This window comes from Tenebrio molitor, chromosome 1 (genome assembly GCF_963966145.1).
Source record: "Tenebrio molitor chromosome 1, icTenMoli1.1, whole genome shotgun sequence".
In the NCBI taxonomy this organism is placed as follows: domain Eukaryota; kingdom Metazoa; phylum Arthropoda; class Insecta; order Coleoptera; family Tenebrionidae; genus Tenebrio; species Tenebrio molitor.
This window is the reverse complement of record NC_091046.1, coordinates 38,416,989-38,432,457: the sequence shown is the minus strand read 5'-3', so window position 1 is coordinate 38,432,457 and position 15,469 is coordinate 38,416,989. Positions and strand designations below refer to the sequence as shown.

Below are 15,469 nucleotides of genomic sequence, written 5' to 3'. Positions count from 1 at the left end.
GAAGTGCTGCCCATTTTTCTCTAAACATAAATTATATAACTATTCTCTCGAACGATTCACCAGCATGTTTAATTTAATTTGAAATGTCAAATTTGACTTGTCACTGATGCGGCTGTCAGTGTGAAGCCGTCAACAACCGGAAGTTACTCCACTTGCACCATTTAAAAATAAAATTCAGCATTACCAACTTAAACAGTCCTTCTTGATCATCCCGTAGATCGATAACTAAAAACAGTGAGGAGCGAGAAGCCTATTCTAGCCTCCAGATCAACGGAACACACAAAGGAATTGCAAAAATTTCTACAACTTGATGGAAACCATATTTATCTATATGCAGGATTATTCACGTAAGATGACGGGTCTGACTTGGTAAAAATGCAACCCAAAATACAATTCATAAAGCTATCTTGATGTCTATTGCCAAAAAGCAGAAGTCGCTATTCCTTGCTTTGCCTCCATAAGAACGAAAACTTTAAACGCATTTATTTCAAAATGGCCGGCAATAAAAACTAAAGCCATCACTTTTCTGTTACGTCAAAATCCAAATGTGTAATTAATGCTTTAATGACACTGACATTAAATGATCGCTAGCTTTTTTTGCCGGCCACTGTACGTAAGTACAGTGTACAGTCGCTTGCAAAAAAAAACTGGAAACGAAATTAATTTTCCTAATGTAAATTCGGTTTTGTCCATTTGTCAATTAATTTACTTGACAATACCTGTCAATTTTAAAAATGTCATTTGACCGTAATTTTAACCTATATCTCGTAAGAAGGTTTCACACTATGGTAAAATTGTTAAAATGTGTCAGTTTCCGTTTTTTTTGCAACCAACTGTACAAAGGAAAACACACTGTTGTAGGATGCCAGATGCAACTTTTTCTGTGGAAAATGTAATGTTGCACTACATCTACAGTTTTAAGATGTATCAGAGAAGTGATAAGTCGAGAAATAAGCAAAAAAATTGATTAATTAATTTGTGATTGTTATTGAGTTAGTGCCATAATATACTTTTGAACTAAATTATTTTTTAATAACACTTAAATACTACACTTAAGTTATTTTAAATCACGAAATCTCACTTGTTTCAATTATGAATTTAATTATTTATTTCGAATTTTGTTTCATAATTTACTTATGCAATAAATTCAAATTTCAGTTGGTACCATTTGTCACAAAAACATAACATAGGTTGGTAGTGCTGAAGTTACTTTCTTTTACACTAAACTGCCATGGCGCCGACGTAAGTATCATATTTTGCCAGAATTTCTTCTATCATCTCTCAAATGGTAAAATATTTACAAAAAACGTAAAACCATGATTGTAGTACTTTTTCAAAATTACACGACTATCATGTTATTTTTGTTATTTCTTTGCTCGTTTGAGTTATCAGCATGTTTACATCTGACACCACGGGAAATGTGTTTATGCTGCATTAAGTACGTATTTCTTTTGTAGAGTTGAGAAAAAAACGAAGACTGTTAAAGGGCTACCTGCAGTCCCAGAGTCTGTGCTGAAGCACCGTAAGAGACGCGATGCAAACCGAGCGAGTCTTCAAAGGAGAACCATAAAAAAGAAGGCACAACAGCAAAAACAACGCAAAGAAATCTTCAAACGTGCTGAGCAATATGTTAAAGAGTACAGGCTTAAGGAACGTGAGGAAATTAGGCTTGTTCGTCAAGCTAAGACTAGAGGAAATTTTTATGTTCCTGGTGAAGCCAAGCTAGCTTTTGTTATCCGTATTAAGGGGTAAGTCAGTGTTAACTTTTCTTGGACAGGTTCATAATGGCTCGGTTGTATATCACATGCCATTTTCCATGCTGTCCTATATCAAATTTGGTGTCTACTAAACTGTTGTAATTTTTTTACACTTTGCAATAATGTTAGATGCTGTACATTATTTTAATTATGGGTATTATGTATAGTGTGGTGCTTACTTGAATTTTGTTTTCAGTATCAACAAAGTAGCTCCCAAAGTACGCAAAGTTTTGCAGTTGTTCCGTCTTTTGCAAATCAACAATGGTGTATTTGTGAAGCTAAACAAAGCTACCATCAATATGCTGAGAATTTGTGAACCCTACATTACATGGGGTTATCCTAACTTGAAATCTGTCAGGGAGCTCATATACAAAAGGGGTTTTGCAAAAATTAATGGACAGCGTGTTGCAATCACCAGCAATCAAATCATTGAAAATAGATTGGGGAAATCAGGAATCATCTGTATGGAAGATTTGATTCACCAAATTTTCACTGTAGGGCCAAATTTCAAATATGCATCAAACTTCTTGTGGCCCTTCAAGGTTAGTGCACTTTTAATTTTAATTAACTGCAGAAATTAAGCAGCCAATTTGATCTACATGTTATGTATTTTATACATAAAATGTTAAAATATATTGGCAGAGTAAGTCTTGTTTATCCTTCCCATGAACATTTTTAATTATCATGAGGACGTGGAAATGCAAGAAACAACATAATTTGTTGCATGAATTGGCATTTACTTGTCTTTTTTTTTTGTAGCTAAACACCCCAACTGGTGGATGGCGTAAGAAGACTAACCATTATGTTGAAGGAGGTGATTTTGGCAACAGAGAAGATAAAATCAATGAACTCCTCAGAAGGATGGTTTAAACAATGAAAATTGGTTTATATAATAAATTATGTAAAAATTGGATAGTTTTTTAGTCAACCTTTTTTGCGTACAGGGAAGGATACAAATACAAAATGCAGTTTGTTCACTTTTTAATAAAAACAAATTCATATTTGGCAGTACACATGTGGTTTTAATGCATACATGTTGTCAGTTTAGTTCATTTTTTATTAAAAATTATTTACAATTTTTATCTAGCTTCAATAAGAGTTTAGATAGATTTCAATTCAATTTCATTTAAGTCCATGGTTTTTAATGATTTTGTTATGAAATTATGATACAAAAATGTTTTTGGTCAATCCTGTGACTGTAATGTTGTCCATTTTCACAACGTTATAGTTTTTTGGTTTAGTTAAAGGTCATTTACACATGGTCCTTTTTAGCTTTCATTTTATACAGTGGTTGGCTTAAAAATAATGAACAAATTTGAAAATAAAACGGAAGGAATTCTACTGGCTCTGTTATACCTACAATGGTCTTTGTAGAACATGCAAACATTCATATTAGAAAACTATTGAGTTTCACATAAATCCATTTTTAATTATGTGATTCATCTATATCACTGTTCATTGGTGGAAAAATGATCAGTACAAGCGGTCGAGAGGCATTTCCGGTGATCCAATTTTAAAAAATATTTCACGTGGCAATTGATGAGCGCACAAATGTCTTCACCGTGTCTCGACTTCTGCTTGATTTCGGTGGAAAGAACTATGTATACATACACCTTTACAACCTATTTTGCTTTTGGTTTCTGCGACATCTTGGTAGTAGTATGTACAACGATTTTAACCTATCTAAACCATCCAGCAGTTATAATTTCAATAAAAACAAGCTTAATTAATAGGTAACATTTCAAATGGTTGACACATTTTTTTTAGTTAAGTATAATAATTACATACTATGACTTCCAAAAATTATACAGTACTTACATAATAGGTTTTAACAGAAAGAACAATTCTTTAGAACGTGAGAAAATTTAAATGTGTCTTCGATTAAATTTAGAATGTATCATAGTCTATACCTATGCAACGTTTTGTGGTAAAAGTGTAAAATCTACGAATATTGTTCTTTTAAATGTTAGGCCTAAAATTCATAACCGTCATGAAAATTTATCGATTAGACATGTTCTTTCTTTAAAACAACTTTTATCAAAAGTCTACGTACAATGTTAAATGAAAACTTACTTCAAAAATGATTAAATCAGTACTTGGATTATGTACAATGCAGTCTGATTATTTACAATGCACTTCGAAAATCTGCTCAATTTTTTCCGTATGAAAGTTTATTCGTTTGGCAAATTTCGCTGCAATACTGTGATCGTAATGGAGTATTTCAAATAAAACAGTCTGCAAACGGCAATCAATCGCGCATTTGAGCAGATTTTTTTACATTTATTAAGGGTATTTAGAGGCCCTTAAGCTCAGTGCGGTAAAAGCTTTGTTTCAGGAAGCACCACTTACAGTTCCGGTTTTATGTTTTGGCATGTTGTAGAAGCATGACGATTTTTTCTTTAAAAAACGGAAGAACATTTATGTGCTTTTTTCTGTTTACACTTTTGAGAACTTTCCAGGCAAAACGAAAAGGTAACTTTTTAATGACTTATTTTTTAATATTTCATTCACCGTTACGATTCAGTAGTTCATCTGGTCGAAGTTTTAGGAAATCTGATAAAACTGATTTTGGAGAAATTCGCTCAAGTCCCGCGGGCGCGTTCTTTTTTATTAAACTCTTAACTTTTTCACTTTAGATATGATCAAGACATGAGTTAAAAATGTTTATGTAAGGTACATATTACTCCGGTAATGAGAAATAAATAATCATTTTAATTTTTTTTTTTTTTTTGTTCGACACTGTCAGGATTTGAGAATGTTCTCCCGTGTGATCGGATTTTGATAAATGTCACACGTCAAGCTAATTTTAAACATTTTAAGCGATGTTTAAGAATGTTTAAGAAGCTCGTCGAACAAAATAACGTCGTATTCAGCTGGTTCGTGTGTAAATTGGGCTCTTTATGACATGAGTGGACCAGTTTAAAACGCGAGTAAAACGAGCGTTTTAAAGGCTTACGAGTGCCGGGTGATCAAGAAGGACTGTTTAAGTTGGCAATACAATTAAGAAAATTTTTTTATTCGGCTATTTACAACACTGCAACCGGATATGTTTTGTGGGTTTATTTGACAGATATCTGACGTAGCATTAATAACGACAAAATGGTAGGTTATGAGAGTAAAAATTAACGGCAAAAAGAAATCAAAGTTGGAATTCGAGATAATAATCTAAAAATTAGCTAAAGGAAATTCTCGAAGTGTTCCCCATTTTGCTCTAAACATAAATTAACTCTTCTCTCGGACGATTTACCCAGCATGTTTAATTTAATTTGAAATGTCAAATTTGACTTGTCACTGATGCGGCTGTCAGTGTGAAGCCGTCAACAACCGGAAGTTACTCCACTTGCACCATTTAAAAATCAAATTCAGCATTACCAATTTAAACAGTCCTTCTTGATCACCCCGTATTATGAGATTTGCTTCACAAAATACCACCTTCAATTAGTATGCTTTGTCATTTTAAATGTGAAAGGTTCTTAATTTTGAAAAGAAATTGTTGTCAAAATGCAGCAATTGCATCAAAGTTTTGTCGCCAATGTCATTTCTTGACAGAATGGTAACAGCTTTGTTGTGACATTATCTAATTGTCATTCCGTTCTCTTTGTCAAGTTTTGTTGATCAAATGAAACGTGAAGTGCATTAAAACAATATGAATTAAATAATTTACTATTTTTAACAGTTAAAAAAATTGATATTTTGTTGACATAATCAAGCAAATGGAATTATAATAACGGGTGTTTTTTTAAATTTGGCGTCGAAGTAGGCGTTGAACTGTCGATTGTGAACGCACTATACAGGGTACGGATCACGGATCAGCTATTTAAATCTTACGCTTTTACAGGAGTGGTGCGCTCTCAATCGACTCTTCAACGCCTACTTCGACGCCAAATTTAAAAAAAACACCCTTTATATACTAAGTAAAGGGTGTTTTGTTAAATTTGGCGTCGAAGTTGGCGTTGGAGAGTCGATTATTATCCGTATAGTGCATTCACAATCGACTCTTCAACGCTTACTTCGACGCCAAATTTAAAAACACACCCGTTATATAATTTGTAACAATACAGTTGTGCCAAAAACTACCACATGCAGTTAATAGTGATTAAGAAATCTGACCAATTACAGCGCCGTATCTAGACGATTATTTTGATTTAAATAAACGATTATTGCACTCTAGTTCCGATTATTGCATCTTAGCTTTTCTTTCAAAATTTTGTTCAAATAATGTAGCAGGAAACGAACTTTATGTACCTAAAATTAGATGTTGCTATCCAAATAATTGTTGTTTGTTTCATTTATTCTAAAGGAACTCTTCTCGAAAACCCATTAATTCTTGTTTTTATCTAAAAAAAATTTACATTTTGCGTGACAGACCTGTCAAAGTTTTAATATTTTGAAAATATGTATTTGATTTTTTTTTCCAGTTTGTACTCTTATGTTTAATAAAAAATAGACTCTATTACAGAATTTTAAAATGACATCGACGACCAAAATTTATTGCTCGCTATTGTAAGTATGTGGATGGAAATTTTCTGATAAGATGTATTACATTTTTGGAATTTTTAAATTCAAATTTACATATTAAATTTTCAATGAATAAAATTTGAGACATTAAATATGTAGACGTTTAATATTTTTAAATTATCTCATCTTTTGCTTTTTTTTAATGGATAAACGAGTGAGGGATGTGTTGATCGTATTTCATCGAATTTTTGGAATGGGTTTTTTTTTTATAGTTTTTAGAATATTTAGGTACTTGAAAAAGTGCTTGTATCTAACGTTGTGGAAGAGTTCTCAAAAGTGTAAGTTGACGAAATAAAATAAAATTTGGCAACTACGTTACTTTGATCCCAAATTTCAGTGGGTGACATTCCAACCCGTATAATAACTTTGTATACCGTTAAAGTAATTCGCTACGATAAATTGATAACTTTCCGGAAGAAGACAACGGATATTTTGTTGAGGATGGAAAATAGGAGTTTTACATCAAAATCACATCAAATTTGTGTACAAATGATTGACTAGGTACGGCTACTCGAACTGCTCTTTAATAATATTTAAAAATAATTCAAGTAGAAATTGTCGCGTTTGTGACAATACGGTGAAAGCACGAAAAATCATGGAGATCATGGAACTTATCGATTACAACAGAAAAAATCGATTTGTGCTTTCATACTTTTTCATAAGACATTTCAGTTAGTGCGATTATACGGTTATTGTTTCATAAAATGAGACGATTTCTCATCCTTACACACAATCGATGATTAAAAACCACTAGCGTTTCGTTCGAATTGATTACTTTTATCTAGTTTTTACGTATCACATTGAACATGTAGGCTTATGCCCCGGGAAATTATATCGAAGCCCTATGGTTGGGGTATATCGCCGGTGGGGGCAATACTGGCCCTTGAGGAAGATGAAGCTCGTGCATCGGCAGAACGGGAAGCAAATGCCTGATTTGCGTGGGAGACCTTCGTACTGTGAACCTGCAAACCCCCAGATCGACAAAATGCGATAAAGCACAAATAGTCCGGTCCGTAGGAGGCGCCCGAGGGTTTCGCTTAAAATTCGACTGTTTCAGAGCGAGCAAAGACTGGTCCCGTAAAAAGGTGTCGACTTCTGCAATAGGACGCGGCCAGACAAGAACTTTAATCGAAACCGGCGTGCGGACCCGACCAAACACATTTCCGAACCTGTGTCTACTATTAGAAGTAAAACAGCCACAATGACAAGAACACACGGAGGTATCATCAGCATCTAGGGAAGTGGTTTCTGTACAATGATGGCCCATTTGGCCGCTCAAAATTGAGCCATTCGCCGTGATGACGTCGCCCTCGAGTCTCACAGCACCAGCCAGAGCCTGCAAATGTATTTTTAGATTATTTCCTCGCGGAAAGAAACTCGATACGAACCTGCATGGCCTGCGCCTCGTCCCTCCTCTCGTCTTCCGTGTTCATCGTGACGAAGCGAAGAACGAGCAAGTTCAGCGAAGCCGCCACAATGGCCAAGCCAAACAGGATGAAGATGAGTGCAAACATGACGTACTCCGGTTTTTTACTGAGAGCATTGTCTTTTTGGAGTGCTACCTGAAAATGTATGTTTTCGAGTGAAGAGTCGAGTGGTCTTTGTCGACGTCCTCGCGACCGTAGTTTTAATAAAGTTTCTTATTAGCGTCCAAAACAACCGACAATTGCTTGCTTTCCGACCAGAAGAATCCAAACGGGTTTAGTCGACGACAGTTTTCGGAACGTTAATGATATTTATTGCTCCCGACTTTGGGAACGAAATAAATAATTAAGGACCGCCTTCTGTCTAATTGTGCGCAACGCAGCCCTTTCATAACTCGATAAAACTTAGAGACAGGACTCTCTATTCTTTTAAATAAAATTAATTGGAGAAAAATTAACGGCGAGCACTTTGCAAACTGCGCCGCTTAAACGTATCTTGCTTTATTAGGAAGTTGCGCTTTTAATAATTAAAGTTTACGTCAAGCGCTTTGCCGAAAATTTTCTCTTTCTGTTTAGCGGTATTGAGAAAAATTGTTCGAGAGGAAATTACCCACCAGAATTTAACGAAAGTTGAAGGCCTTACAAGTTTTTGACGTTCATAATAAACCCAGAGTTAAGCCTCCTACACGAGGATAATTACGTACGAGCCTGTGCTTACACAACAACGAAGAAAAATTCGTTTTGTTCTAACTTGACCGCTTTGAAGAGCAAATTTAGACGTTGCATCTGTGTTTCCTTTTGGCCCAAAATAAATTCCTTCAGAGCGGTCTGTGACAAATTGATCGGTGCAGCGATGGTAAAGTGATCGTTTCCACACGTTTTAAGTTGCCCAATATAGCAGCCGTGTCAAGTTTTTGCGGACTACTGCTGCAGAAGCGACAAGTAATTTAATGGACTTACCATGTCACCGAATCCTATAGTAGTGAGTGTGATGAAGCAATAATAAACGGAGTCGAAGTAGCTCCAGCCTTCGTAACGCGAGAAGGCCGCAGCACCGCCAGCTATAGTCAACGAGCTCAGTGTCGTCACTACGCAGATGAGGTCCAGTTCTGATGCAGCGGTTTGCCGGCAGTGCAAGGAAGACTTCACGGACCGAATTATAACACTGCAACAAGAGAAACTTTGGTGGAGGCGCCGGGTCCAATGCACTCCATAAGGTTTAATCCTGTATTTGCAGTAAAAAACTTTCATTATTTGCCTATTTTATTTCTTTAACAAGTCATTTTCAAATACCTATCGTAATTATTTTCTCTCTCGATTTTTCCCTGATTTGGTTTATATTTTCCGGCGCAATGGTTTTCTTAATTCTTAATTTTTGATGAGAAAGTCAAACAATATATGTTTATGATAATGATGCCAATCATGTTACACAAGACAATTAAAACCCTTGTCTTGTCTTCTTTTTCGTACGGTAATTTCTGGTCAATTAATTTTTGTATCGTTTTCAATTCTTTCAGAGTAAATTTTAATTTGATGAAAAATCCTAATTGATCCACGGAAGGAATTTTAATTTCATCGTAGGTATTTTTTAATATCGCAAACGTGGAAAAATTAGGAACCAAGTCGGATAAGGCGATACGTTTTCGTTTAAGGGGATGGAACTGGGTAAGAGATTTTCTGAACGAGGTCTTTCCGAACGCAGCTCCCGGACTATTAAAGACCCGTAAAAGCGTTTCCTTTGGGAGCCTCTTATGTTTTCATTAGGTGCCCGCATTTAACGCGCATTAAACAGGATACTTGTTTACCAGTCCAGGTAACGCCGCTTTCATACTTCACCGTTACCTCAGCTAAGTGGATAAACGTACCTGCTTAACCTGTTGACCCTCTCGCCTATGCTTTGGAACATGACGAGACCGAGGGGTATTCCTATCATAGCGTAGCACATGGTGAACAGCTTCCCCGCGATGGTGCTGGGGGTGGAGTGGCCGTATCCTATCGTCGTTAGAACAGTAGTCGCGTAGTAGAAGGCTCCAGTGAATTTCCATTGTTGGCCAGCTCTGTGCGGCTCAGATTTCAGAACCACTGTTTCCATTATCCTGAAATCTTCGTCGCTTATATTGTATTTTCTTCTAACTATTGCTTGGATTTCTGAAATGAAACAACGAAAATAACACTGTTTTAATTAGGCGGTCGCGAACTTGTGATTAAACGAGAATTTGTGAAAAGGTCAGGAGGTCCCGGATTATGTGGCGTACGCGAGACGGTGACGGTGTCGGAGAACAATAAACACACCCCTATTTGTTGCATGCATCAATTGTGATAATCTCATGGTGGAAGGAAAGTTCGTTGATTAAAACCCAATTTTGCATGCTTCAGCGAGCGCTACAGGATCCGACAAGAAATCGGAGCGCTTGGTAACAGATTGTCTTAAATATTTTTCATTAACTGAAGAACCTAGTTTGCACAGGAAATGTGCAAAGTTCATTCTAAAATTATTTCTACCAAGTGACTACTTATAAAGGCTTGTGACGTTTTTTTCTTATGTTGGCAATACAAATGTTGATCATTCTGACAATTCCGTGTTTGACAGTGGACACAGGTGTTCTGTGGTAGACACTGTGGTAGACATAGGCGTACCTACGCGATAGAAGGGCAGCGTGAATAGCGTAGAAAAGTTTAATGTTGTTTACAGCAAGGTGGACATTATTTCCTCTAGTTGCTGAATTTTATGTTTGTTAAAATGTCGGGTTTTTTTCTTTTTTCAATTAATACAATGAATTCACAAGGGGGAAATTCACACATACGGACGTAACCAGTGTTGTAATCCCACGCAAGAAAAGTGCTTGATACACAGGTTGCATAAATAATTTTTTTCACTACTAGTAATAAAGTCTAGCGTTATCGGTTGTCATAGAACACTGAGAAGTTTCGTTTTTCTACGTTGGCCCAGTGACAGGTAAATAATTTTTCATTATTAACCAGTGGTGAATAATGGAACAACCGTCACCTAGCAACGAAAGATTGTCGTCTATTTCATTGGTTAACGTAGACGATTTTCATACCAACTGTCAAGAAGTGACAACTCGGACCCGTCGCATCCGACAAAATAATTTGATTAATAATTATTATCAGAAAGGGTTTTAACGTATCTAGTAGTGAAAAAAATTGTATATAAACCACGGTGAAGAAGTCCCTTATAGCCTTCGCGCCTTACAACCCTCGGCGTGCCTCGGGCTCTAATCTTGGCGCTCTGGCCATAATCATGAACTTCTCCACCTTGGTATATAATATACTATTTTTCTATAATTGATTAAAAAAATTGAAATTCACGCATAAAGTCCATTCAAAAATCAAAAAACCACCACCTGTTGCTTTAGGTTGTTAAAATTTAAAAAACCCTAGGTAGATATTTTTTCATACTATGTTGGTAACTATAAATTATGACATTTATTTGATTCAAAATAAAATTCAGTTACTTTGAATTTCGTTCATATTGTTTTATTAGCAGCACGTTTCATTTATTTATTGATTCTTATTATTTTTACTTAAACATGCCTAGAAAAACAACACTTAATAAATATTTAACCTCAAAATTACAAGTCTCACCAAATTTTACACTAGACAGCGTTGCCGATAGTAATTATCGAGGAAAATGCGACGTTGGTGGTTTTTTGATTTTTGAATGGACTTTAGTTATCCGTGCATGAAGTGAGTCATTTTTTTACGTGTATTTTTTTTGCATTGATAGTAAGATCGAAACCATAGAAACCATACAAAACAGTGTGTGAAATGCGATTTCACGCACACGACTATTTCTGTTTTTCACTTCACGCACTGTTTTTTATTAGTTACCTAGCAACATGGTCACTGCATTGAAACTTCAGAGTTCCTTCAAAAATTTGAATTTTTAATTTCAATTTTTTGAATCAATTATAGAAAAAATATTGTTTATATTTCGTGCGTGAAGATGTTTTTGTACATTCAAAGACTTATACTGCCTCGACCTTCGTCTCGGCGTAAAAGACCTTTTCATGCCCAAAAAACACTCTTTTCACGCACTTAATATAAAAATAACTATTGTGTTGGTAAAATAAAATTATTACGAAAATTAATTAAAAAAATTCATAATATCAAAATCAGGTAGTATTAATTACTACCATTGCGTAACTTCGGTAACCAACTAAAAGTTAAAAGCTGTTACTGGATTGATGTGTATATATTTACCATTACTTCCATAAAATGTGTGAATAAGCGATGAAAGTAATAATGAAGCATTACCAGATTTTACCAGAAATTCATTTTCTATTTTCTTTATTTCTGTAACAAATTAAGCACAATTTGATTAAATGCAAGTGCACTAAAATGTGAAATAAAGCATCTCAAACTGTGAAGTGGTGGTGATTTTTGAGATTTATAAAATGAAGTGTTACTGCAAGAGTATTTTTTGAGCAAACATACTTTTAAAGTTGGTACTCCTGGTTACCAACAAATTGTATTCTTGTCAACATTTTAAATTTTGACACCTTGAATTGAAAAAATTAAATTATTGATTATAAAACAATAGAGAAGATAAGAGAATTAAAATTTCATTACCATTATTTTTTTGACTATGTATTATGTTTTTTCTTTGTTTTATATGTTATAAATAATACAAAAAAGATTATATTCAGAGTATGATTATGTATTAGTTATGTCATACAAAGCAATAAATATAAGATATAATATAGTCGAATTTTTACCCTTTTGAGGTGACGTCACGATTTCCTTCCTCGCTTTCTCTTTATTGAAACGACAGAAACAGAAAAAAACAAAAAAAAAAGGCACGTTTATTTATTGATGGTCACTTTGAGGTTATTTTATGCTTCTGTCCATTTGACAATTTTGAATTTCTTTCACTTATTACATTGATTACGCACATAACCTTTCGAAGCAATTGTCAACAAATTTGACACATTTATAGTTATCTATGATCAATTCAAATTTGTTTCTGATCCTAGCTCAAACATACGTAAAGTTACTAGATAATGACGTCATCGCAAAAGGGTAAAAATTGGACTATACCTACTGCACATTTGCAGACAAGTTCAATATTATTTGTTATCATTTATGTAATATTTGTAGGACATTTTTATCTTATTGCTTTACTAATTACATTAAATAATGCAAACGTTATCAATTATTATTAACATCGTCACTAGGAACAGCTGGAAGAGCTGACTGACATGTTTGATTGATTAATCTCGATAAGTAGTGATTGTAGTTGTTTTGTGAAAGTGCTCGATGACACATTACTAAATGTAAAATGTAAAACTTTCAACATACTGAGAGAAAAAAAATGTTAAGAAGTACATATTAAGACTGCTAATAGCACAAAAAAATTGAGTAGGTTATCGATTGTTGTGTAAAATGAAGAGCATAATAATTTTGAGCCAACAATATGTCAGAAAAGCACGAGCTAGTTCTTATTTCATTGTGTGTATGACGTGCAAGCACGGTACGCTGCGGCTTTATTACAGCTTTAAAAGATCCTTAGGAAAGTTTTAAATCACTTTAAATTGGTCGGACGCCACATAAACATTAATGAAGCAGGAGAACACTCGTACGGAGAGACAGAGAGTCTGGCGAAGATTGTTACCGACCGATATTTTGGTAAAATGTTAAACGTGCAGTTTCATTTAGAATTTAAATTGTGTTTTATCCGAGTTCAACCTCTCGGTTGTTTTCGTTTTATGTAATTAGGTTCTTAGAACTTTATTAATCATCAATTTATTGCCGCCTACTACCAATTGAGACTGGTCGTTTCAAATTTTGAGTTACAGTGGAGGACTGTAAAGGCACAAAGAAAATGTCACTTCGTTAACTTAAGAAATAAAAAAGATGTTATTATGCAGGACTCGGAACTCAGCTCCTCTTTGTACCTCTTATTTATTACAATGATGTGGGAATACACGGTATTTTATATTACTTCGAAATTTGTTTGCAGTTTCCACAATATTTTTAACATGTTCTCATTTTCTACGGTATAAAAAAAGATGAAAGGAGTTTTCCTTTACGACTTTAAGCTTATTAACGGTACATTCCATACTATAATCTGGAAAAAATTAATACCAAATGATTTAAGAAGTGTGTTAATAATAATGAAGTCTATCGGGCTAGTTATGTTGATTGTAAATCAGAAAATATATTGTGCGGGTTGCGTAACCATTCCCGCTAAAGTGGTCGACATAGCTCATAGCTACTTAAACGAGTTCCTCAAAGACCTTCCAGACTATGGAAATCCACGTAATACATACCACCAATAGGATCGTTAAAATAAACATTTATTTTATTTATCGTTTTTTCCGCAAATTCTTCCAAACAGAGTTAAAATTAAATATATGTAATTTGAACCCTAAAATTCATATCCGCTCATGTGTTTTCATTGATAATGAACCACGAAAAAAGAATTACTCTTTCGTTTCAATAATTGATAATTATTCCATGAGCGAAGCGTCAAATTGGGGGTTAGCAAAATATAAAAAAAAAATTCAATCAAAAAAAGATCACTATGTAAAAAATGTTTATTTTAAAGAGCACTACTGGCGATTAAATTTATTACGTGGACTTCCATAACACTCTCCATGTAAACGATTTAAATGGGTGCACAAAAGCTTGTCAAGTGACGTATGCTGACGCTGTTTTTTGTGAAGACAATCAGTGCAGAACACCTCATTATGGAAGAAAAGCAAGTGATGATGAACCACAAAGTGGTTTAGTGCTGATGAAGTGTTCTTCAACGAGAGTAAAACTGAGCAATTAAATTTCGTGTGAGCGCCATCTAACGAAGAACTGAATGCTCATAAACTTGTTGGTGTGGTTGTGGATAATAAACTGATGTGATCAGACGATATAAACATAATTATTGCGTTTGAATCTCTTGAAAAAAGCGGTCATTCAAATGTATTGTGCATTTTTCTATTCAAGATTAACCTACGCTATCTTGATGAGGTCCAGCGCAGCAGATTGTCATCTTCCAAGAATCCTCAGAATCCAGAATTATGTTGGAAAATCGTCACGTCAGCATTCCAAACCGTTCTTCAAACAACTACAAATAATGTTCGCATTTTCTTTAATAATTGTTTACGCAACAGAAATTATAATAATTTTATAATGGCGAATTATAAATAGAACTTATTGATAACTTTGACAAGACTAGGAAAAAATTGATGAATGAAAATTTTGTAGGCCTCATTTTTTAGGTTATCTGCGAAAAAATCACTGCGACTCTTCTATTCTGATTAGTTCTTAACCCCTTGACATCCAGATACAGATTCTCCCAATGCGTCATTTGTATTCTTAATTTCACATTTATCGAAATTAAAAAATTTCATTAAACAATCGACAGGATAATTCTCAAACGTAAAACAATTTATCATTCATCAGGTAACTTCTTCTACGTCAGGAATAATAAATGTTGAATCACCCTTGTATGTATTTAACATGAACATTATAATTATAAGGATGAAAATAAAGATAACATCTACTTTAAATAATCATCGTGTAGTTTTGAAAAAAAATTTTTTATCATTTTTTATTATACTATACAGGGTTATTCACGAGAGGGGTATTTCTGAATTTCTTTTTACCGCAACCCATTATACACATTGCAACAATATCTTTATTTCAAATTTTGAAAATAATTATAACTGAATCCACGATGGCTCTTAGTTCTGTCTCTTTGACGTTAAAGCAAAAAAATTTTGTCAATTCGAAAAATGTGTTTTTATAATA

At 34.3% G+C, this 15,469-nt stretch overlaps 2 protein-coding genes across 6 annotated transcripts in view; one reads left to right on the top strand and one right to left on the bottom strand.

Annotated features, from left to right (window-relative positions):
- The first annotated feature begins 1,110 nt into the window (after window positions 1-1,110).
- RpL7 (ribosomal protein L7) lies at window positions 1,111-2,668 on the top strand. Its single transcript, XM_069043508.1, has 4 exons — window positions 1,111-1,242; window positions 1,458-1,748; window positions 1,954-2,299; window positions 2,517-2,668. The coding sequence occupies exons 1-4, from the start codon at window positions 1,232-1,234 to the stop codon at window positions 2,625-2,627; spliced, it is 759 nt and encodes a 252-aa protein (XP_068899609.1). The 5' UTR covers window positions 1,111-1,231; the 3' UTR covers window positions 2,628-2,668.
- Window positions 2,669-5,722: 3,054 nt separating this feature from the next.
- The window catches only part of Task6 (TWIK-related acid-sensitive K[+] channel 6), a 29,485-nt gene continuing 19,738 nt past the window's right edge, over window positions 5,723-15,469 (bottom strand). The window contains exons 3-7 of one of the 5 annotated variants that reach the window (XM_069043489.1): window positions 9,565-9,847; window positions 8,660-8,924; window positions 7,664-7,837; window positions 7,445-7,611; window positions 5,723-7,237 (exon numbers count right to left, since the gene is read on the bottom strand). In XM_069043489.1, the coding sequence (XP_068899590.1) occupies window positions 7,105-7,237; window positions 7,445-7,611; window positions 7,664-7,837; window positions 8,660-8,924; window positions 9,565-9,847 (1,022 nt within the window). In that variant the 3' untranslated portion in view covers window positions 5,723-7,104. Of the gene's footprint in view, window positions 7,612-7,663; window positions 7,838-8,659; window positions 8,925-9,564; window positions 9,848-14,672; window positions 14,784-15,469 lie in introns of all 5 variants that reach the window. The other 4 variants (XM_069043498.1, XM_069043481.1, XM_069043469.1 and 1 more) reach the window with 4 other exon arrangements.